The 24,852-nt window shown below is 46.7% G+C and overlaps 1 protein-coding gene across 1 annotated transcript in view; it reads right to left on the bottom strand.

Moving 5' to 3' along the window:
• The window catches only part of LOC142365455 (katanin p60 ATPase-containing subunit A-like 2), a 66,646-nt gene that overhangs the window by 11,796 nt on the left and 29,998 nt on the right, over positions 1–24,852 (bottom strand). Inside the window, exon 11 of the mRNA XM_075446288.1 lies at positions 2,151–2,212. Within this exon, the coding sequence (XP_075302403.1) occupies positions 2,151–2,212 (62 nt within the window). The remainder of the gene's footprint in view (positions 1–2,150; positions 2,213–24,852) is intronic.

Raw genomic sequence — 24,852 nt, 5'->3', positions numbered from 1 at the left:
TCTTTGGAAGCAGGCACTCCTAGAGTCCTCGAGGCCGTGAGCCTCAACGACGATGGAAGATGCTCATGGCTTTCACTAGCTTTACATCCCCCTAAAACACCTTCCCAAGCATACACTCGGCCACATCTTAAAGCATATTCTCTGGGGTAGGCCCATTTCTGCCAGACAACCCAGTCATTGCACTCACAGGTTGGATTTGCTCAAGAGACGGTAAAATGCAACCTGCCCCCAAGCAAAGTTGAGAAAGTCCAGGAGGAAATTCTAAGCTCTCAGGTACAAAACTTCGGAAAGCAGGAGCTGGCTTCTCACAGTGACTCAGCTGCCACCCTCGTCCCAACACAGATTGCCAGCTTTCCATGGGAGCAATTCCCCCAAAGTAGAACTCTTGTCATTTTGGATTGACCTTAAAAAAAAAGCTGTGGCACTTTTGATGTTTCAAAGAGGTGATTTTGCACAAATTAGCACTTCAGAATTGCAAACCGATCCAAAATCAAATGTGTAAACCACTCAATTCTGTAATTTTTGCATGACTTTCCAGAAAGAGCTTACCAGTTGCATAAAGCAGACAAGACACGTGGTAACAAGACGCATGCAGGAATGCCTTTCCGCAGAAGCACACAGAGAGAGGTCGGCCTCGTGCTTATGTTAACACATCGCTGAGATCCCCAGAGCCAGCGCCAGCCATGCAGAGACCTTCAAGGCCAGTTGCTGTCTCTGAACTCTTCCTCGGTGGGTTCCAAATACCCAATTTTTCCTTTCAAACCAGCGTGCAAGGGTAGAAAGACATGGATCCTCTAAAGACATCTGATCTCTTTCAATACTGCCATGCTGCAGCATTACATGCAAAGCTTAGCTACTCGCAGGGTAATTTAAGAGACCACGGAAAGGCGTAATGCGTTGCTCAGAGTTTCTCCTTCTAAAAGGGTAACGATGCTACAATAACCTAAACATTTATAGTGTATTACTAATGAACCATAAAGAGACAAATAGATTATTAATGCATTAATTATCTTTCAAACTTCACTCTTCACACACACTGTAGCTATTTATTTTTCAGCATTTTCTTACACAACTGAAACATAATTAAATCAAATTCGGCTCAATTCCTTTCATGTAGATACTGTAACACAAAATGGGGTGGATTTTGTACTAATTTAAATTCATGAGTTTGTCCAAGGCATAAATCCCCCAAACCAACACACGTACTCTGCCATTACAGTTATAAAAGCCAGTGATGGCTTTGTACTCACACCGCTGGGACAGGGCAGGAACCAGCCTAACTTGTACAGCTGATTTCCACATAAATTTTAGGTGCCCACACAGCCATGCTCCTAGTTTGTGAGCTACAAAATCAAACTGTTAAAAATAGCTGTGCTTAACCAACAGCCATTGTTTTCCCCATCTACTCCTTGCAACCATTTGATAATGCTTTGTATGACAGAAAGAGATAGATTACACGAGTTCAGATGAACAATCAAGCCAGATCAACATGCTGGCCCTGACAGCGGCCATGGGAGACGCGATTCAAGGCAAGCGCACGAGCTGGCCATTTTCTGCAGTCTGTTAGATCTCCCCCAGCATTCACAGATGTTACACTGCAGATGTCACCTCCCTGCCTCATCCTCTCCCATCGGTCTTGTCCTCAATATGCGTCCTGCCTGTTTTGAGAACCAACATGATGAAGTGCCCTAGTTCCAGTCTTCAATCGTTTGTTCTTTTATTCTAAATTGTATTAAAGAAGCTGAAGAATTCTGTCCCTCAACTTTTAAAAGTCACATTTGACACCAATAAAATCCAACATTCCTATTTATAGAGTATCCTTCTAATCACTAGATGTTTTAAGCACCTTACAGTTCCAGGCTGAAACCCTTCTTAGCTTAAACATAGTAAATAACTTGCCTATAAAGTCAAATACTCCATTTTAAATATTAGCAGCTGGTAGCACCAGCATATGTTGACTTTATTATGGATTATTCTCACGTGGCACAAATAGCAAGAACTGTAGAGTTTAAAAGTAAAAGCTCCAAATTAATCTTTAAATACTTTAACCAAATATCAAGGCTTTTTCTGCAAAAGTCTAAATAAAATCTTTATCTGTGCTTAGAAGCTCATGCAAATGTATTAAAAAATGTACTCTCTGGATCTCTTACCGTGGCAGATTGGAAGCTGCTAAAACGAATACAAGATCATCAGATTGGGCCAAGCCATCCATCTGCACCAGTGTCCTGGGTTTGGCCAGGACAGGATTAATTTTCACCAGAATCCAGGAAGGGACACAGCCGGGCGGGCTGACCCCACCTGGCCAAACAGAGCAGGGTATTCCATACCATGTGCCGTCATGCTGGGTTCCGGTGGGGGGGAGCTGGGTGGCGGGAACTCTCTCGGGCTCGGGAGCACACGGCAGCAGCGGGCGGTGAGAGTTCTGTGCTCTACTGTTTTGTTTTGTGTTTTCTCCTGATCTGTATCGTTGTTGTTCCTATTCCCTTTGTTTGCTGTTCTGTTAAACTGCCCTTATCCCGACCCACCAGTTTCTGCCTGTTTCTTTCCATTCTCCTCCACACCCCGGCGGGGGGAGGGGTGGCCGCGTGGAGCTTTTGTTGCCGGCCACAGCCAAACCATAACATGAAATTTGGTGCCCAAGCATGGGGCGGGGATAACGGCAGGGCTGAGCAGAGTGTGTTAAAACAGCTTTCTTACATTTTGTTAAAATTTATTATATGCATTTACTGTGTTAGTTAAATAGTCGCCAGTAAAAATGTTTTTGACTTTGATCAAATGGCTGCGGTATTTGAACCCATATTTGCAGTATGTGTTCACTGCCGTGCTGTTCATCATCGCTGGGAAAAAGATCAGGATGATGATTCTGCTGTACTGTATGATATTGATAACTGTGAATATAACAAATGTAGCATGTAGGGGATGTTATCACTTCAGGTGGTCAGAATCATTGCACAACCAAAACAAGTCTTGGTTCTTTGTGAATAATTGGGATGGTTGCAAGATAAGGGACTCCTGAATAATCCCTTTAGGCGCCTGGGCCTTGGGAGTGCAGGTATGCAAACTACAGAGATAAGGAGGCTGCAGGATAATCTGAAGACCCCACCGATCACTGAGAGACACCAAATAAACATGTGCGACGGACATTACCATATACCAATGAGTTCTCGGAAAAATCATTACTATCATAAGCATTTCTTGGAAATGTAGTTAATACGTATGTTAACATAGCATAAATACCTAGTAACTTGTGTCTCTTCGGTGCACATGTTTGGAGGAGATATCCCCCATCTGCCCAGCGCCGTAATAAAGAATACCTGCTTAATAGTCTTCCGACTATTGAGTCTTCAATTCTGGCTTTTCACGGCATCATTTCTGGCACCCCAGATGGGACCCACACTGCTCGGCTGCAGGACCCGCTTGTCATGGAAAATCCGGGAATAAAACCTCGTAACCCCAATGTAGTATTAAAAGGCAGGCATTCTTTATTGCAGCGCTGGATGCACGGGGGATAATTCCACCAAACGTGCATCCCTCATACCTTTTCCGTGCAGTTTATATAGAACAAAAATATACATATTTATTTTATTCATGCATATTCAATATTATTCTCTTTGGCAATTGGTGTAAACTTTTCTCACTTCTTAAGTAAATTGTTGCGCAGACTCAGTTACCCTCTTCTATTGTTCCTTTTTGGGTAGGTGGTATTACTTGAGTAGGGGGCCAGTGAGTCGGTGGTCACGATCTCCCCCTGCTGGAATTACCTTTTACCTATTAGGCTCGCAATCTTGAAAGCTGTTTTGTTGGTGAGTTCCTTTTTTAAACAATAATAAATGAGTAATATCACTAAAAAATACTATTAACAAATGTAGCTCAGTACTGATTAAGAATTTTACTTAGGAACTCAGATTCCACCCCAATTCGTTGAAAATTTTGTCAAGCCAATTTTCTTCCAGAGTTCTTGGGAAGTATATTAACTGTTCTGCTTTTATTGACAGCCGATCCTTACTTCTTATTTTCACTTTTAATACTTTAAACAATGTTACCATCATCATCAGTTTCCAAATCAAGATCCATTTCCCCCATATTTTACAATGATAACCACCCTTTTCAGACATATTTTAAGATTAGTTTTGCAGTCTATGGATCTCTATTGATGATTTTCCATGAAGGGGCCTTCTTCATTCAAGTGTAGTGTATCCATGGTTCCACTCCTTCTACTTTGATAGCAGTGTAAGTTGTTAACAGTACCTGGAAAGGTCCCTTCCACTTCTCCTTCAGTGGTTCAGAGTTCCAAGTCTTTATATACACAAAATCACCTGGTTGATACTGATGCTCAGGTGTATCCAAAACAAGCGATCGGGTCAGCACAACGTATTTTCGGAGTGCTTTGAGGGTTTTTCCTAAAGAAATCAAATACATTTTTAAATCTGTTTCCCCTGCCATTTTCATATCCCCTGGGATTAAAGGAGTCTGATAAGGTTTGCCATACAAGATTTCGTATGGACTTACACCATCTTTAGATCTTGGTTGGATTCTGATTCTCAGGAGTGCTAATGGTAAGGTTTGTGGTTATTTTAAAGATTCTTCTTGACAAATCTTACTTATTTGTCTTTTTAATGTTTGGTTCATTCTCTCAATTTTCCCACTTGATTGCGGTCTCCAGGAGGTATGTAAATCCCAATTTATTCCTAAAATTTTACTTAGTTTTTGAACTATTTCTGCTATAAAATGTGGTCCCCTATCAGAAGACATGCCTTTTGGTACTCCAAACCTTGGTATTATTTCTTTTAACAATATTTTAACCACTTCTCTTGCTTTGTTGGTGCGACAAGGAAAGGCCTCCGGCCATCCAGAGAATGTATCAATTAATACTAATAAATATTTAAATCCATTTTGCCTAGGTAATTCAGAAAAATCAACCTGCCAATAGTCTCCTGGGGAGTTACCCTGTTTCGTAACTCCTAGGGGTGCCTTTTTCCGATATAAGGGATTATTTTTGAGACAAATTGGACACTTGGCCACTATCGATTTAATTATTCCTGTCATTCCTACACACACTACAGATGATTTTAAACTCGAGACTGTAGCATCTACACCCCAATGTGTCTGCGCATGCTTTTCTTTTGCAAGTTCTAACATAGCTTGCGGGGTTACTATTACCTGTTTTTCTGGCGTTACCCACCACTCTTCTGTATTTTGTGATGCTTTCAATTATTCCGCCAATTGTTCATCCAATTTACTATATTTTGGTTTCAGATTCGGAATTTTTAGGTGTTTTACTGGTACTAGTGCAAGGATACCTTGTTCCGCAGCCTCTTTTGCCGTTTTGTCTGCCAATCAATTACCTATGTTTACAGTTGTCTGACCAAATTGATGAGCCTTGCAATGCATTACCGCCACTTCCTTTGGCTTCTGCACCTCTTCGAGGAGCTGGAGGATTTCTTCTTTATGTTTTATCGATGATCCTTGGGCTGAGAGCAGTCCTCTTTCTTTTCAGATAGCTCCATGAGCATGAATCATGCCAAATGCATATTTGGAATCAGTCCATATATTTACCCTCTTTCCTTCTGCCATTTGCAAGGCTTGCTTCAATGTCACCAGTTCTGCTTTCTGTGCCGAGGTATTTGCAGGTAGTGTTCCTGACTCCAGTACCTCGGTGGTGGTGACAACAGCGTATCCGACCGTTCGTCTTCCTTCTTTCACAAAGCTGCTTCCATCCATGAACAACTCCAAATCAGGATTTTTCAGAGGTTCATCTTTCAGATCTGGACTGCTGGAATAGACTTGTGTCCTGGGTTTGGCCAGGACAGGGTTAATTTTCACCAGAATCCACGAAGGGGCACAGCTGGGGGGTGGGGGCTGACCCCACCTGGCCAAACAGAGCCGGGTATTCCATACCATGTGCTGTCACGCTGGGTTCCTGTGGGGGGGGCAGTGCGGCGGGCACTCTCTCGTGGCTCGGGAGCGTGCAGCACCGGTGCGGTCTGAGAGAGCGGGTCTGTTTTTGTCGTGTTTTCTCCTTATCTGTATCGTTGTTGTTCCTGTTCCCTCTGTTTGCTGTTCTGTTAAACTGCCCTTATCCCGACCCACCAGTTTCTGCCTGTTTCTTTCCATTCTCCTCCGCACCGCGGCGGGGGGAGGGGCGGCCGCGTGGTGCTTTTGTTGCCGGCGGCAGCCGAAACCAAAACATTAAATTGGCGCCCAGGCGTGGGGCAGGGATAACGGCAGGGCTGAGCAGCGGGTGTTAAAACTACTTTCTTAGATTTTGTAAAATTTTGTTATACGCATTTTTCTGTGTTAGTTAAATAGTCGCCGGTACAAATGTTTCCGACTTTGTTCAGATGGCTCTGGTATCTCAATCCTTACTTGCAGTATGTATTCACTGTTGTGCTGTTTGCTACCTCAAGGAAAAAGATCAGGATGACGATTTTACTGTACTGTACGATATCGACTTATGACTTGATAACATCACTGTGCATGAAATTAGGCTTGTATTTGCATGCAGCACTGTGGTCATTTCCATACCTCGGATCCTATGTCTTAGAATTTGTTAATAATCAAACCCAATCTGTGGGGAAAACCGGAGGGGATACCTTCCCCCACTCTTTCGCCCCTCCTCTTTCCCTCAGGCTGGTCGTAAAGGCTTTTGAGAATTTCAAGTACCAGTGGGATGCTCAGGCCAGCACTCTCCTTTTGTTCTGCCTCCTGAGTGGGTTTTGGGTCTTGTTTAGGGTTAAACAAGTAGTTAAGAACATCATGCAGAGACCTGCCCCGGGGCTGGATAGCTCTGAGTGGCTGGGTGTGTGGGACAGCATGGGCAGGTGCCTAGAGCAGTGGGCACCACCGGTGTCTTTGAAACTCACCCCCGAACAAGTACAGAATCCAGACAAACTAGTAAAATATCTGCAAAAAGTGTGCTGCCACCCTGGGAACCCCAGAGAGACACAAATCACCGCAATGTGCTGGGGTCTGGCCTATGCCTACCGAGCCCTGTTCAACCTGATTCAGTGCCCTAAAGGGGAAAGGGGGGGAAATGAAGCGGCAGGCACTGGCGCTGCCCCCCCAGCCGGCCCTGCAGCCCCTCCAGCCCAGCAGGCAGTCACAGCCCCTTCAACCGAAACCGCTGCTGCCACAGCTGCAGGGTCTGCCTCGGTTTCCCCAGTGGGCACAGCAGCTGCTGCAGCCCCTCGGTTTCCCCAGTGGGCACAGCAGCTGCTGCAGCCCCAGCTCCAGCTGCAGGCATCGCGGCTGAGCCCAATGACCAACCTGTGCCAGTAGCAGTCGTCCCCGTAAAACTAAAGAAAGATGCAAAGAGAGCAGATCGCTCCAGGAGGGATGACGATGAGCCAGGGTCATCGCGGGAGATAGAGACAGAGATCATCACCCGGTCCCTGCCCCTGAGCGAGCTGCGAGACATGCGGAAAGATTTCAGCCGCCCCCCAGGCGAGCACATTGTCACCTGGATGCTGTGGTGCTGGGATAATGGGGCCAGCAGCTTGGAATTAGAGGGCAGGGAAGCCAAGCAGCTGGGATCCCTGGCCAGGGATGGGGGCATTGACAAGGCCATTGGGAAGAAGGAACAAGTCCTCAGCCTCTGGAGGAGACTTCTCTCAGGCATGAGGGAGAGGTACCCCTTCAGTGAGGATTTTGTATGTTATCCTGGCAAGTGGACCAATATGGAAAGGGGTATTCTGTACTTGAGGGAATTAGCTGTGTGGGAGCTGGTTTACTGTGACACAGACGATGAGCAGGTACCTGTAGGCGTGGGTAACGGACCGTTGTAACGATGTGACCCCAATATGAGTATGATCGTACAGCTTTATTAGTCAGCAAAACAAGGTTTATATAGCAAAACTATTACAGCATCTGAATGGTTAAAACCCCAACCCATATATAGGCAAAACTACTGCAACTCGTTGTGATTGGTGCAGAGCTGCATCTCGAAGTGAAAACAGTACTGTGGCAGGAAACAGCAACGTGGCAGGAAGGAAGTGACAGTGTGGCAGGAAACGGTGACGTTCCCCCTGCTCCAGTGTCCCGAGCTCATCGCTCTGCCTTCCCAACAGGGTTCCGTGTCAGCCGCTCCCAAGGCTCACCTCCGGATCAGAACCTGGGTTGCTCAACGCACCAAACTATGTCCCCTCTCGTCCAGCCAGGACTCCACAATTCCCCCTTTTTGTTTTTTGAGCAAGCAAGGTTTGCTTCGTCAACTTGGAGAGAGCCTTTTTAAGACAGCTAAAGCAAATACATATTATAACTCCAACAGCAAGTAACACGATACATATGTGCAAAATTTCTATAATTAAACCGTTAAGCCAAGCGGGCAGATTACCAAAGAGCGAGGTGAGAAATCCATCAAAAAATCCCTGGCTTTGTTGTATTTGATTGGCGTGCTGTTCAAGCCATTATAATTGCTTGTGGATGGACTTACTATGATCGGACGAGTTCATACAGCACATGCCTTCAAAATCCTCACAACCATGTCCCTGGGCCAGCAGTAAAAAAATCAATTGCGGCTCTATTTTGCAATACTGCATGTCGTAGACTACTCTGATCTTCTAGCAGGGATTGCAAGACTTTTGTGGTAACACTGGCTTGCTTCTCTGCCCAGCGTTCCGTGTTTACCAATCTACTTCTGTAGCAGTGTTCCGTGTTCGCTACTTTCAAGGTCTATCTCCATTACCAAGCCTGGGTTGCTCAACAGCACCAAATTATGTCCCCTCTCGTCCAGCCAGGACTCCACAATTCCCCCTTTTTGTTTTTTGAGCAAGCCAGGTATAGTTGATGAGGTTGTTGATGATGATGAGAGCTGACATTAATTTTGGTCTTCAGCTTGCTACCACTCTTTCAGAGGCCCACACAAACTACAATACTAACAGTATAAGAACACAAATGCTAGTTGAAGACATAGAGATGTGAAGTGCATACCACAACCTGCTGGATATAAAGAAAGATTAAATTAACTTGAGAATGATACATACTGATGGTAAATCTGTTACCTAGCATATTGGTGTAGATTGATTTACTTGTATTCAATTTTCTTGCTGGATTTACTTGTATCCAATTTTCTTCCTGTGTGGATGGTGGGACTAAAGTACCGCTTGACCACAACATATCATTATTGTCAATGGGAGGGAATGCATCTCACCACGTCAGGCATCGAAATAGCAGTGTATCAATAATATGAGCTCAGTAAATTTGCACTTGGGTCATAGGTATACTTATCATATATACAAACATCCATAACATTTAGTATTGGCTATCGATATTAATTACCTAGGTTAAGATCAATGTATCTAGAACTATGACTCATTAACTATATAGGCTAAAATTAATGTACATAAAAGCATAAAGCTGCAAACATCACCACATCTATTCCCTGCTGCATCAAATGCTTCCGAAGTTTTGATAAATCAGAGTCCAAATACAACAATCTAAAGTCAACAACCAGAAATAGTCAATACCTGCAGAACTTACCAAACCAAAAGACACAAAACAGTTACTTAGTCCAGACAAACCCGTTAGATCACAGAAACCAAATAAATCCATCAGATCACAGAAATACAAACACGGTAACATAAAATCACACGTTCATGGTCGTGACCACACACACACACAGGCACACCAAGTTTTTAGCATAAATCCAAATATTGCAAAGACAGGATTTACAATAATATTCAACATTTAACAGACAAATTCCCAAGCTTCAGTTTCAGGAAGAGTACTCTCTTTTCAGTTCAGGATTAGAAAGGACACTTTCCCTTCTCGTCAGGGATATAGCTCAATGCTGTGAAGCTTTTACTATGACTAACAAATAGGCAACAAAAAACAATACTGGAAGACTGCCTTTGCCTTATTAATGGTTCACGCTCAGAACTTTTTGGTCCAGTGATCAGAGGTTCTCCCCGAGAATCCCTCGGTGCCGGCTGGAGGTCCTGCAATCCCTCGGACCATTGAAGTTCAAGAGCAGCGTCTTACCTGGGTACCCAAAATCTATTACTAGAAAGCAGCAAAATAATTAACTTCCTAAAACTTAATGTTGGAGTTCTAGAAAGCAGGCATTCTTTACTGCAGTACTGAACGCACAGGGAATAGTTCTACTCAAATGTGTGTACCGAAAAGACACTCTTACTAGATATTTATGCCATGTTAACATACATAATCATTACATTTCTGCAAAGTACTTATCATTCTCCATTTCTCCCCCCCGCCCTTTTTTTTTTTTTTTTTTTAATATTAATGTCTTTTGTACATGCATATTGGCACCTCTAGGCAGTTGTCAGGAGCCCTCAGGTGAAGGTTTATACTTTTCCTCACGGTGTCTGCTAGTTGACCTTTGCTCTTGTGCAGACGCAGTTCTAAAATCACGTATACCGTGTCCTCCAAGATTGCTTCGTTATACAAAAGCTGTTGTGGGAGATAATTGCCAAATATGCAAGGAATGTATTAATTGGTGTGGGTGGTGCACCCACTGCAGTCATCAGAGTACTTGCGTTTGCTGTAATTTTTTCAGTGTTCCCTGTGTAATAGGATCATCCAGAGTGGATCTCTTCTGCTTCCATGTCAGAGGTTGCTCCCTGAGAGTGAGCGTGGTCACCTCTGGCATCGGATTCTGCGTTACTTCCTTTCAGCTCATGATATAGCTTCACATATTTTGCTGGTAACCATCAAGGGCCTGTTGAAAGAAGAACACACGCATACCCTCTTCCCCACGTTATTAGTTCTATAGGACTTGTCCATTGTGATTCCCCAAATTCTTTATACCATGCTTTTGGTCGAACCACAAATGGAGGGACCATCCCGAATTGACGGTCAGCTGCTATTGTAAATAATTGATCATCAGAACGATTTTAAAAATTAAGTACATTAACTGTTCCTGTGGGGTAACGCTGCCCATAGGATTCCCCCTTTTTTGTTTATTTAGCATAGCTTTGAGGGTCCCGTGGACACTTTTGACAATGGCTTGTGCAGTAGAAGAATGTGGTATACCTGTAACATGTTGTATACTCCAGTCCTGTAGGAAAACAGAAATTGTCCGTGAAACGTTCCTTTTCTCCCATATGTGCCGTGGCTACCAGAAATCCTGAGAAAGTATCCACATTAACATGTACACAGTGCAGTCGACCAAATGTTGATATATGTGTAACATCACTTTGCCACAACTCATCAGCTCGTAAACCACGAGGGTTCCCTCCTGCACACGATGGTACGGGTGTAATACATTGACAATCAGGGCATGCATGAACATTTTTTGTGGCTTGCCCCTGGGGCAAAGCAAATTGTTTATGCAAGGAAGAAGCATTTTGATGAAAGAAGTCATGAGATAATCGGGCTTGCTTAAAACTGTGTGGCAGTACTGCTGCCATTGTCAATTGATCTGCTACAACTTTTTCTTCAGTTATTGGTTTTAGTAGAGTAGTATGTAACTATATATGCATTATAAAATATACACGTACACGATTTTCTAATTTCAGTAGCAATTGCATCTGCAATGCGTTGAACAATATTCACAACATATGCAGAATCTGTGACAACATTGAGTGGTTCAGTCGAAAACAATTCAAAAAACGTGCAAGGCCGCTGATAGCTTAAAAATTTGTGTGGATCCTTCAACGACTAAAATAGATGATTGCTAATCTGATGAATTTGTTTGTTTCTGAAACACTGTTCATGCTCCTTTAATAGGAACAGAAACACATCGGTGTTTTGGCTGCAATGAAATTTGAGAGAGGGAATGTAACAGCTTATGTTGTGGAAGGGTATAACGTATGTTATTTAAATAATCAGCTAGAGCGGCTTGCAGTGATAAGGATTCACTGTTTAAAGCCACAAAGTCATCTTTAGCCAGCAGCAGGCAAATAGTATCAACTTGCTGACAGTGATTCCAACTTTGTGCTATTAAGGACACTATGATGGGTACCTTTGAAGTCAATGTTTTCATGGGCGTATGAGACAAAAAGATTCATTCCAGAGTCTTCAACTTCTGCGTGTTAACACACCACTGATCGAAAAGAGGATAAGGCTGTAAAACAAAACCTTCATAAATGATATACAAATTTGTTGGCAATTCGACATTAATTCTGAAGGTAAAGGCAATTGCAATTCTATCTGAAATCTTTTGTAAAACAGTTTTTGCTTTTGGCATTGATCTTCGGGAAAATAATAAATCTGAGTCCTTTTTGACAAAGTAAATAGAGGGGAAAAATCTTCAGCTGTAAAGTCAATATTTTCACTTTTCAGCAGAGTGAATAACATCATCTAGGTAGACTATCCGAACCTTGGAAAGATAATAAAGTCCAGCTGTTTGTTCACAAGGAATTCTACTGCAGTAATTGAATTGTTTACATTTTTTGTAACCAAGTCCTTGAATGTTAGAAAAGATGGTTCTCGCCGCGCCGCTTCTGGGCTGGCCGGGACGGGCCGGCGCGCTGGGATCGAGGGAAGGGGGGGGGGGGTGGGGGAAAGGGGGGGGGGGGGGGAGGAACCGTGCCGCCGGTTGCCCGGGGGGAGCCATGTGCCCCACCAGGTGTAAGGTTTGCTGACCCGTTCGATGCGGTGACTGCTGGCGCGGCGGCTGTACAGCGTCTGAGGGACTGTGCAGTTTTATGTTGGAATTCACCTCGTTTTGATCTCAGGTCGGGTACGCCAATTGCTGTCGAGAGACCCTGTTGTGCACTTTCGGGATGCCGGATTTTTACACCCCACTTCCCGTTTCTCTGGATTCAAAGGATCGTCAGGTTTTGGCAGATTTACTTCCCGCACTTCTCATGTTCGGTAGGAATTTCGTCGTATGTAGGGTTAAATTTCAGCAGACTGCTGCTCTGTCCTTGCTTTTGAGATAAGGACAGAGGTATAGCAGCTGCTTCTGAGATAGTCTCTGTAAGTTTTAGAGCATTTAAAGCTGTATGCACTGATTTCCAAGTAATGATTTCCTCAGGGATTTTAAACTGCAAGACTTTGTTCTTTCAAACTTCACTGTAAAAAAATTCTTTAATGGAGCCTTCGCTCCTTTTCTCAGTGACTGTCCCATTCTCCAGCGAGCCGGGGGGGGGGCGGGGAAAACAGACCTGATTCCTGCTCAGGGTCTGTTAGACCCAGCCCCTGCTCACGGCTTTCTTCAGGTGGTAACTTAGTGGCCACTCCTCCGGCCAAACACCTGTACTTACGATTGTCATCCATTAACCTGTTCCACAGGACAGGCTGAGGCTTGTGTACCTCAGATAATGGTGGCAACGTTCCACTGTCCATCCAGGATGGCATCTCTTGTAACACCGCTCCAGCGGGTAGGTGTGATCCGTGCCAGAGGCCCAGCTAAACATCTCGGAGAAGAAGCCTCATTTTCCCGGTGGGGGGGTTGGTAACGATTGACATATGCTGGAACTGCGAGCTCTTGTCTTGAAGATGCTGCAAAACTGACTGCAACAGATCGCACGGTTTTGGGGTTTGTTTGGTTTTTTTGGGTTTTTTTTGTTGTTTTTTTTTTTTTTTTTTTTTTTTTGAGTAATTCGTTCTGGCCGGCATCAGAGGGCGTCGGGAGTGGAGACGCCTCTCTGGAATGTGGCAGGGGTGAATAGAGAGGAGGGGCCGATGTTGCAGGCTGCGCCCCAGGAGGGGCCGATGTCGTAAGCCGCACCCCTTCTCCCTCCCCCTCTGGGGGTGGTACTAGCCGCTCCTCCCCTCTTCTGAAAGACAGTCGCACTTCTGCGCCCGACTCCTCCCCGCTCCCTGGGGGTGGTCGTACTACCGCGTCCGGCTCGCATTTCGAGTTGATGTCTCTGGCAGCAACTTCTGGTGGGCCACCCCCCTCTACGCCGAGACCGGAACCGCACTCTGCACTCGCTCGAATCTCGGCAATTGTGTTACAAGTGATCCCAGTCATCCCTCTAACGGCAGGTAGCCCGAAAACCCGTGATAATGTCCCAGGCTTAGGCGCGTGATCCTTCCCAGGCTCCGAAGCTAGCATCTGAGCTGCAGCACACGCCACCTCTCGTTCAGCTTTCATGGCTTTTAAAGTGTGTAATACTGTTCGCCAGAGCTCGCGGACGGCTTTTATCTCCTTTTCCTCCTTGTCCTCCCCCGTTATTGTCCTTTCCCACATCATCTCTCCTAACTCTTGCCATTCCGAGACGGAAATCAGTACTGGGGTATCCGCAAAGTGACCCCATCATTGCCCCAGTTTAATGAACTTCATGAGTTGGTTTGCCGTTGTGTCTATTCCTCTCTTAGAGAGAATACCGACTAACAACGTTGCCGCGGCATCCACCTCCATGCCAGTGACCCCGGCCTCCACGTTAAAATTTAGCTGCGCCAGGCAGCCCCAGTGTGGCTCGAAAATCCCTGGGAGTCGGCCGTCCGTACCTGCCCTGCGCATCCGCACCCAGGCAGGACCCTCCCAGCCGTTACTCCCACGCCCCCCTCTCTAGCTGCTCACCGCAGACCGAGGGCCTCCTGCAGGGAAACCGTCCATCCTCTGCTACCAAATGTAGGCGTGGGTAACGGACAGTTGTAACGATGTGACCCCAATATGAGTATGATCGTACAGCTTTATTAGTCAGCAAAACAAGGTTTATATAGCAAAACTATTACAGCATCTGAATGGTTAAAACCCCAACCCATATATAGGCAAAACTACTGCAACTCGTTGTGATTGGTGCAGAGCTGCATCTCGAAGTGAAAACAGTACTGTGGCAGGAAACAGCAACGTGGCAGGAAGGAAGTGACAGTGTGGCAGGAAACGGTGACGTTCCCCCTGCTCCAGTGTCCCGAGCTCGTCGCTCTGCCTTCCCAGCAGGGTTCCGTGTCAGCCGCTCCCAAGGCTCACCTCCGGATCAGAACCCGGGTTGCTCAACGCACCAAACTATGTCCCCTCTCGTCCAGCCAGGACTCCACAGGTACCCACAGACCCAGATGAACTCCAGTGCTCACAATCCATGTGGAGGAAGTTTGTGCGGAGCGCACCCTCCTCATATGCGAACTCACTGGCAATAGTAGACTGGAAAGGTAACGAGACACCAACAGTGGATGAGGTGGCTGTCAGACTCCGGCAATATGAGGAAAGTCTCTCTTCCTCCCTTGTCTCAGCTGTGAATAAATTGTCCCGGCAGTTCCAGCAATTCAAAGAGAATATGTCCTACTCCCCACCTGTGCGGGCCCGCATCTCAGCTATTAGGGGCAAGCGTTTCTCTGCTCAGGAGAGAGAATACAGAGGCTACATACCACGGGGCACCCTGTGGTTTTACCTGCGTGACCACGGAGAGGACATGAGGAAGTGGGATGGAAAACCCACCTCAAGTCTAGAGGCACGAGTGCGTGAGTTGCGCGGTAAAACAATCACCAAAGGGGATTCTGTCAGGAAAAATGCCGTTCCAGTTTCCAGTAGCCAGCTCTCCAGACCAGGTAGGCAGTTTGATCTTGATTCCGATCCTCTGGAAGGGACCTCCAAGTCATTCTTACAGCAGGTGAGCAGCAAATTCTCTGACCAGGATTAGAGGGGCCCTGCCTCCAGCCAGGTGGAGGAAAGGGACAACCGCGTTTATTGGATGGTGTGGATTTGGTGGCCTGGCACGTCAGATCCACAAGAGTATAAAGCTCTAGTGGACACTGGTGCACAGTGTACTTTAATGCCATCAGAGTTCAAAGGGTCAGAGTCCATTTGCATTTCTGGAGTGACAGGGGGGTCCCAAGAGCTGAGTGTATTGGAGGCTGAAGTGAGCCTCAGTGGGAAGGAGTGGCAGAAGCACCCCATTGTCACTGGTCCCGAGGCTCCGTGCATCCTTGGTATAGACTATCTTAGGAGAGGGTATTTCAAGGACCCAAGGGGGTATCGGTGGGCTTTTGGCATAGCTGCTTTGGAGGCAGAAGACATTAAACAGCTGTCCATTTTGCCTGGTCTCTCGGAGGATCCTTCCGTTGTGGGGTTGCTGAGGGTTGAAGAACAACAGGTACCCATCGCGACCACAACGGTGCACCGGCGACAATATCGTACCAACCGAGACTCCCTTCTCCCCATTCATCAGCTGATCCGCCAGCTGGAGAGTCAAGGAGTGATCAGCAAAACTCGCTCACCCTTTAATAGTCCCATATGGCCAGTGAGAAAATCTACTGGAGAGTGGAGACTGACAATAGAGTACCGTGGCCTGAATGAAGTCACACCACCGCTGAGTGCTGCTGTGCTAGACATGCTAGAACTTCAAGATCAGCTGGAGTCAAAGGCAGCCAAGTGGTATGCTACAATTGACATCGCTAATGCATTCTTCTCCATCCCTTTGGCAGCAGAGTGCAGGCCACAGTTTGCTTTCACCTGGAGGGGCATCCAGTACACCTGGAAGAGACTGCCCCAGGGGTGGAAACACAGTCCCACCATTTGCCATGGACTAATCCAGACTGCACTGGAAAAGGGTGAAGCTCCAGAACATCTGCAGTACATCGATGACATCATTGTATGGGGTGACACAGCGGAGGAAGTTTTTGAGAAAGGGGAGAAAATAGTTCAGACCCTCCTGGAAGCCGGTTTCGCCATTAAGCGAAGTAAAGTCAAGGGACCTGCGCAAGAGATCCAGTTTTTGGGGATAAAATGGCAGGATGGGTGCCGTCAAATCCCAATGGATGTCATCAACAAAACAGCAGCTATGTCTCCACCAACCAGCAAAAAGGAAGCACAGGCCTTCCTGGGTGTTGTAGGTTTTTGGAGGATGCACATCCCAAATTACAGCCAGACTGTAAGTCCTCTGTACCACGTGACCCGGAAGAAGAATGATTTTGAATGGGGCCCTGAGCAACGACAGGCATTTGAACAAATTAAACGGGAGATAGTTCATGCCGTAGCCCTTGGTCCAGTCCGGTCAGGGCAAGATGTTAAAAACGTGCTCTATACCACAGCCGGGGAGAATGGCCCAACCTGGAGTCTCTGGCAGAAAGCACCAGGGGAGACTCGAGGTCGACCCCTGGGGTTCTGGAGCCGGGGATACAAAGGATCCGAGGCCCGCTATACTCCCACTGAAAAAGAGATTCTGGCAGCATATGAAGGCGTTCGAGCTGCTTCAGAAGTGGTCGGCACTGAAGCACAGCTCCTCCTGGCACCACGATTGCCGGTCCTGGGCTGGATGTTCAAAGAGAGGGTCCCCTCTATGCATCATGCCACCGATGCTACGTGGAGTAAGTGGGTCGCGCTGACCACCCAGCGGGCCCGAATGGGAAACCCCAGTCGCCCAGGAATTCTGGAGGTAATCATGGACTGGCTAGAAGGCAAAGATTTTGGAGCATTGCCAGAGGAGGAGGTGACACGTGCTGAAGAGGCCCCACTGTATAACAAGATGCCAGAAGATGAGAAACAGTATGCCCTGTTCACGGATGGGTCCTGTCGCATTGTGGGGAAGCAGCGGAGGTGGAAGGCTGCTGTATGGAGCCCTACACGACAAGTCGCGGAAACTGTCGAGGGAGAAGGTGAGTCCAGCCAGTTTGCAGAGGTGAAAGCCATCCAGCTGGCTTTAGACATTGCCAGTCGAGAGAAGTGGCCAGTGCTCTATCTTTACACTGACTCCTGGATGGTGGCCAATGCCTTGTGGGGGTGGCTGCAGCAATGGAAGAAGAACAACTGGCAGCGCAGAGGCAAACCTATCTGGGCTGCCCCATTGTGGCAAGATATTGCTGCCCGTCTGGAGCAGTTGGTTATAAAAGTGCATCACGTGGACGCCCACGTCCCTAAGAGTCGGGCCACTGAGGAACATCAGAACAACCAGCAGGTGGATCAGGCTGCCAAGATTGAAGTGGCTCAGGTGGATCTGGACTGGCAACATAAGGGTGAACTCTTTATAGCTGGGTGGGCCCATGACACCTCAGGCCACCAAGGAAGAGACGTGACATACAGATGGGCTCGTGACCGAGGGGTGGACTTGACCATGGACACCATTGCACAGGTTATCCATGAATGTGAAACATGCGCTGCAATCAAGCAAGCCAAGCGGCTAAAGCCTCAGTGGTATGGAGGACGATGGCTAAAATATAAATATGGGGAGGCTTGGCAGATTGACTACGTCACACTGCCACAAACCCGCCAAGGCAAGCGCTATGTGCTCACAATGGTGGAGGCCACCACCGGATGGCTGGAAACCTACCCTGTGCCCCATGCCACCGCCCAGAATACCATCCTGGGCCTTGAAAATCAAGTCCTGTGGCGACATGGCACTCCCGAAAGAAGTGAGTCGGACAACGGGACTCACTTTCGTAACAGCCTCATAGACACCTGGGCCAAAGAACACGGTATTGAGTGGGTGTATCACATCCCCTACCATGCACCAGCCTCTGGAAAGATCGAGCGGTACAATGGGCTGCTAAAAACCACTTTGAGAGCAATGGGGGGGTGGGACTTTGAAAAACTGGGATACTCATTTAGCAAAGGCCACCTGGTTGGTGAACACCAGGGGATCCACCAACCGGGCTGGTCCTGCCCAGTCAAAACCTCAGCGCCCCGTAGAAGGGGATAAAGTCCCTGTAGTGCACATGCGGAACATGTTAGGGAAGACAGTCTGGGTTAGTCCTGCCTCGGGCAAAGGCAAGCCCGTCCACGGGATTGCTTTTGCTCAAGGACCTGGGTGTACCTGGTGGGTAATGCGGAAGGATGGGGAAGTCCGATGTGTACCTCATGGGGATTTGATTTTGGGTGAGAATAGTCCATAAATAAATTGTATAAAGTTAATTATTAAATAACCCTGTCACTGTCTGTTATCACTGTTACAATTGTTATATTTAGTACCAGTAGTAGCATAGTAAGGATTGCCCACACTAAGGAAGGATGGACTTTTTTGATGAAAACCTAGCAGAGCACAGCGATGATGGGACTGGACCTGGTTTTCAACAACTGGCACCCAGCAACTTCATCAAGATCAACATCTCCTGCAGACTGTGGGCACGGGCCGCACCAGATGCATCAGCCGTGAGCTCCGGATGCAGCAAGTGACCGCCCATCACCACACATCACCTCTCGTGCCACGGAAGACCATTATGACAGATGGAGCCCAAAGTCATGGATTAAATGAACTCAATGGACACTTTAGAGTGATGATCCATAGACTAAGGGAATGATATCTGGAGACAGGAGAAGTGGTGGTGATCAACTGGACAATGGGGGACCTGGGCATGACGTAGATGGTATGGAATAAGGGGTGGATAATGTCCTGTGTTTGGCCAGGACAGGGTTAATTTTCACCAGAATCCAGGAAGGGCCACAGCCGGGGGGATGGGTGCTGACCCCACCTGGCCAAACAGAGCCCGGTATTCCATACCATGTGCTGTCATGCAGGGTTCCTGTTGGGGGGGGCGGCGCAGCGGGGACTCTCACGGCTCGGGAGCGTGCGGCGCCGGTTCAGTCCGAGAGAGCGGGTCTGTTTTTGTCGTGTTTTCTCCTCATCTGTATCGTTGTTCCTGTTCCCTCTGTTTGCTGTTCTGTTAAACTGCCCTTATCCCGACCCACCAGTTTCTGCCTGTTTCTTTCCATTCTCCTCCGCACGCCGGCGGGGGGAGGGGTGGTCGCGTGGCGCTTTTGTTGCCGGCGGCAGTTGAAACCAAAACAACTTGTTCAACAGTTAGCAGGGAGTTATATTCTAGACTTTCTGTCGTATTTTCCATCGACAGAGACATTGCTGGATTTACAATAGTTGTGGTTTTTAATTCCACATTGTCTTGTTCCAGCAAGGCAACCTGATATTTCAGCATCCTGCTGGGGGATAGCCAATGACCCCCCTTTTGTTCTAAAACAGTTATCACCATGTGTGGTACATATACCACCATCTTTTGGCCCATAGTCAATTTTCAAGTTTCTTGAATCAGCAATACCATTGCTGCCACAGTGCGTAAACATCCCGGCCATCCTTTACTCGCGTTGTCAAATTGTTTAGAGAAGTATCCTACTGGTCGCTTCCAGGATCCCAGACTGTGTGCCAGCACTCCAAGGGCCAGATGTTGCCTCTCATGTAGAAACAGCTCAAAAGGTTTGGTTAGATCAAGTAAACCCAAGGCAGGGGCCATCATCAATGCCCTTTTAAGTTCTCTAAATGATTTTTGGCATTCAGGTGTCTATGTCAGATACAAGTCTTTGGATTCTCTTAAAGCTTCTGTCAGAATACCATCCACATATTGCAACAATGTTCCCCTTTCCTGGTTCTGTTTCTTCCAGATTTCTAATTCTTTTGCCAACTGATTCCCAAATATTGTGGGGCTATTTTTGAATCCTTGTGGAAGTACAGTCCATGTCAATTGCATCTTTCGTCCTGTGGCAGGGCTCTCCCATTCAAAAGCATATATGCTTTGACTTTGTGCATCCAGATGTATGCAAACGAAGGCATCCTCTAAATCTAGTACAGTAAACCATTTATGTTCCTCTTTCAGAGATGTCAGTAAAGTATAGGGATCGGCTACTACTGGGTTTATATCTTGAACTATCTGATTTATAGTTCTTAAATTCTGGACTAGTCGATATTCCTTGCCTCCAGATTTCCTTACTGGTAATATAGGAGTGTTATATTCTGATTTGCATTTTACCAAAAGTCCATATTCCAAAAATTTCATGATTAACCCCTCCAATCTTTTTCAAGCCTCTCACTTAATAGGATATTGTTTTTGTCTTACCGGTTTGGATCCAGGTTTCAAGGTTACTTTTACCGGTTCTGCTAATTTGGACCATCCCAGAACTTCATTTGCCCAAACCAAGGGAATTACTGCGTTTTCCACCTCTTCTGGAATTTGCTCCTCCTTAAAAGAATTCTGTAACATAAACACTCTCGCCTCTACGGCTTTTGATTCAGGTATCAATAATTCAATTTCCCCCTTTTTAAAAGTTATTTGTGCCTCTAATTTGCTTAATAAATCTCATCCTAACAAAGGCAACGGACATTCAGGCATGTATAAAAACTGGTGAGTTACCCACTGTTTTCCCAATCTAAATTTCAATGGCTCTAAGAAAGTTTAATTTTCTTTTTGCCCTGTCGCACCAACAACATCTACTGATTTATGACTAAATTTCCCTTTACATGCATTCAATACCGAATAAGTGGTCCCTGTATCTACTAAAAATTCTACTTCCTCATTCCTTAGCTTCTCAGAGAGGGGCTTGGAGGGGAGCTGGTTCAGCCACCCCCCCCCCCCCCCCCCCGTTCTTCCCCATGTCCTTCCTGAAACCTGGCTGAATCCCCCTGCCTCCCCCCTCCCATAGGAAAAGCAGAAGGACTATCAGCCTCCAAATTTTGATTCTCTTGACCATCTCCTCATCTCCGGTGAGGCACAACCATTAATTTAACATCATCTTCCTCAAGTCCATATTTTAAACACCTTTTACCAATACTACAAGCAGAACAAAACTTTAAAAAATCCTCTTCAGATTTCCCTTTCTTTAAAACCATCACCCTAGGATTTTGTGGATGTATCCCACACTGCTTCTGCCACTCCGGATGATTTCTCAGTGTGAAAAACAGATCTGCATATATTATGTCATTTACCTTCCCTTTTACAAAACAACATTAATTGCAAGATGGTGTTATAATGCAGTGTCCCATTCCCTGGTCATTTTTCCCCACTTTCCAAAGTATACATTGGCCACCGATGGCTGCAGTACTCAATCCATTGCTTCCGAGTCAAAGGATCACCCCCCAGATCTTTCCAATGTTTCAGAATACATCCCAAAGGTGTACCACTTGGGATGGGCTTTTGTTGGGGTCGATGTAGCTTGAGAATTTGTTGGCGTGGGTTACCGATCCATTGTAACGATGTCACCCCAATATGAGTATTGATCGTTCAACCTTTATTAGTCAGCAAAACAAGGTTTACATAGCAAAGCAATTACAGCCTCTGATTGGTTAGTTATCTTAACCATATATAGTCAAAATAGCTACAACTCGCTGTGGTTGGTGCAGAGCTGCATCTCGATGCGGAAGCGACGATAAGGCAGGAAGCAGCGACGTGGCCGGAATCGGCTAAGGCAGGAAGCAACAACGTGGCAGTCCCCCCTGCTCCAGCGTTCCGTGTTCTCCACTCTACTTCTGTAGCAGTGTTCCGTGTTCGCTACTTTAAAGGTCTATCTCCATTACCAAGCCTGGGTTGCTCAACAGCACCAAACTATGTCCCCTCTCGTCCAGCCAGGACTCCACAAGAATTAGCATGACTAGGCCGCTTAAGAAAAACAGTGTGATTTAACAGGCTTGCTGGAAAAGACAGCTAAGAATAGCCATTGAGAAAGTTCTGATAGCGCACGTGGTGTGGGTTAGCAAAATAAGATGTGTTCAAGGACGTGGAGGCAGTCTGTTGCTATTTGCGTTAGTGCATAGTTACCAATTATAAGGGAATGTGGGGCGTATGAACAGCGCGTGATTTATGTCTGTAGCCTATCCGATGTAAGCATAATCGTGTGTACAGATATGGTAAATGCATATAACTGCACAAGCGGGAGAATAAAGTATTCTGACTGTGTATCTTAGCAATGCGTGTGAGAGTCGCTCCCGTCCTTTCACGGATGCTGAGACCCGGAATTTTGGTGACCCTACGGATTTATTATCGCAGCCAGAAAAAAAAAAGGCACGGGACTGCCAGCTGGCGAGGTAAGCCAGGCTGCCCGAGAAAGGCAGGAGCGGATCCGCGGCACGCCGGGGGGGGCATGAACATCTGCAGCATGGGTTCCACTGTATCAGCGTCAGAAAACACGGCACTGAAAAGCCTGTTGGAATTGGCAAATCGAGCTGACGTTAAGTTAACTGAAGGAGACATATCGGGACTATTATTATGGTGCCGCAGCCGAAAGCTGATAACAGTGGATCAGCTGTTCGATCCGGATGTGTGGCACAGAGTTGGGATGGACTTGTGGGACTCTGTGCAGGTCGGAAACAAAGAGGCACGGCAACTAGCCCCTGTTTTCCGAACTGTTAAAAATATGGTTGCTGATATGAAGGACGATGCTACTGTGGCTGCAGCCGCCGCAAGAGCTGTTTATGCAATCAGTCAACCCGCTGGAGACTGTCAAGATCCCTGTACGGCGCCACGCACGTAACCCGTTCATTCCAGTGAAACTGAGTTTTGGGAAGGACCGTGTATAGAATTGGGAGACTGGGCACTGGCATCACCCACAGCCCCACCACTGCCAGAGAATGTGCCGCTCCCGGACTCCGATTCTCAAGAAATGGATACTGACTTGCCTGAAGGAGCAACATTGCTATCATACCCAAAGATTCATAAAAGTGAACTTATGGACATATTGAGAAAGCAACAGGATCAAATGACAAAGCTGCTGGACAAGATGCAACAACTAGATAAAGGATCCTGTAATGCCACGATTAAACAGGCATATTGAAAGGCTCACCAAGCCATAACGGACGGTTTGCAAGCGGTCGAGCAGCACATATGTGGGGAGTCGGACAGGATGGGGGAGGTGATTTCAGGGGGGTCAAATAATGGAAGCATTAACGAAAGTGCGCCACCAGAACATTCGCAACGGCGCTGGGTTAGGCTGATGCTGGAAGACGGGGAAATGAGCTTAGCTGACGCCGATCACTATTTACGCAGTAAATACGGTAAGGGGGTGGGGGATGACGAACGTGAGGCGTGGAAGAGGGGCGTGAAGTGAAGAGAGCAAGGAGGGGGAGCATCCCGTGTTCAAAAGCTTGATTGCGCGCGCAGTGGGTGTGGTCTGCAGGGACCCGGCGGTACAGAGGGGGGTGGTGTGGCCGCTGGAAGTCGGAGTGGAGACGGGACGCCCCCGATACGCGACCCTAATTTTAATATGGGACAACGATGGAGGGGGGTAATAGAAAATGCTGTAATTGAAGGACAAACGCTACCAAACAGTTTAACAGCATTCCCGGTGTTTACGCAGGGGAATCAACGGATATGGGCTCCTTTTGACTGGAAAACAGTGAGTCAGTTACAAAAAACCTTAATGAACTATGGTTTGGATAACAAGCAAGTTATGACATTGGTTACCACCTTTTTCAAAAATCAGATATTAGTGCCAGCTGATGCCCGAGCCTTGTTAGAATTGGTGTTGCCCCACACTGCCTTTATGTTGTGGAAGGATAAGTGGCGGGATAAATGTGAGGTTGCAATGACGCAAAACCTTCATCTAGGTGCCGATGATCCTTTACGTGCAGTTACACTAGACCAGCTCATGGGTACTGGCGCTTTCCGCGACGGGACAGCTCAAGCAGCGCTACACTCTCGAATATTGCAACAGTCACAGAGCTTAGCCGTGGCCGCTTTAACTGAGTTACCACAGATTGGGCAGCCTGTATTACCTTATACGCAGATTCGTCAGGGTCCTGATGAGCCGTACATGCACTTTATAGACCGATTAAAGGAAGCATTAGATGCGGCACCAAATCTGCCAAGTGAAGCAAAAGGTGCAGTAGGAAAGGATTTAGCTTTTCAAAATGCCAGCACTCAATGTCAACAGATAATTGCATCCCTACCTAGTGGGTCTACCCCTAGTCAGTACGTGGAGGCTTGTTCCCAATTACCTCGCTTAGCGGAGGAAAGAGAGAAGACCAGAATACATGCGGCTGCTATGGCCACTGTTTTACAACCTGTCATGCAAACGGGGAAACGGGATCGAGGTGTTAAAGCAAAAACTGGTTGTCTTATTTGCGGAGAGGAAGACCATTACAAAAGAAACTGTCCTCAGATCAAGAAGCAAAAGGTGGTGGCTGATGAATTTGTAGGGACATGCCATAGATGTGACAAGTTTGGGCATAAAGCAGCTCAATGCAGGTCGCAGTTTAAGAAGGATGGTACCCCCCTGTCGGGAAACGGGCAGAGCAGCGCCAGGATGGGGGGCGTGAGGACAAGAAAGTTCCCCACAGCTATGGCTGTCTCGACGAC

This window comes from Opisthocomus hoazin, chromosome W (assembly GCF_030867145.1).
Source record: "Opisthocomus hoazin isolate bOpiHoa1 chromosome W, bOpiHoa1.hap1, whole genome shotgun sequence".
NCBI classification, from domain to species: Eukaryota; Metazoa; Chordata; class Aves; order Opisthocomiformes; family Opisthocomidae; genus Opisthocomus; species Opisthocomus hoazin.
This window is presented reverse-complemented; position numbering and strand designations above follow the sequence as displayed.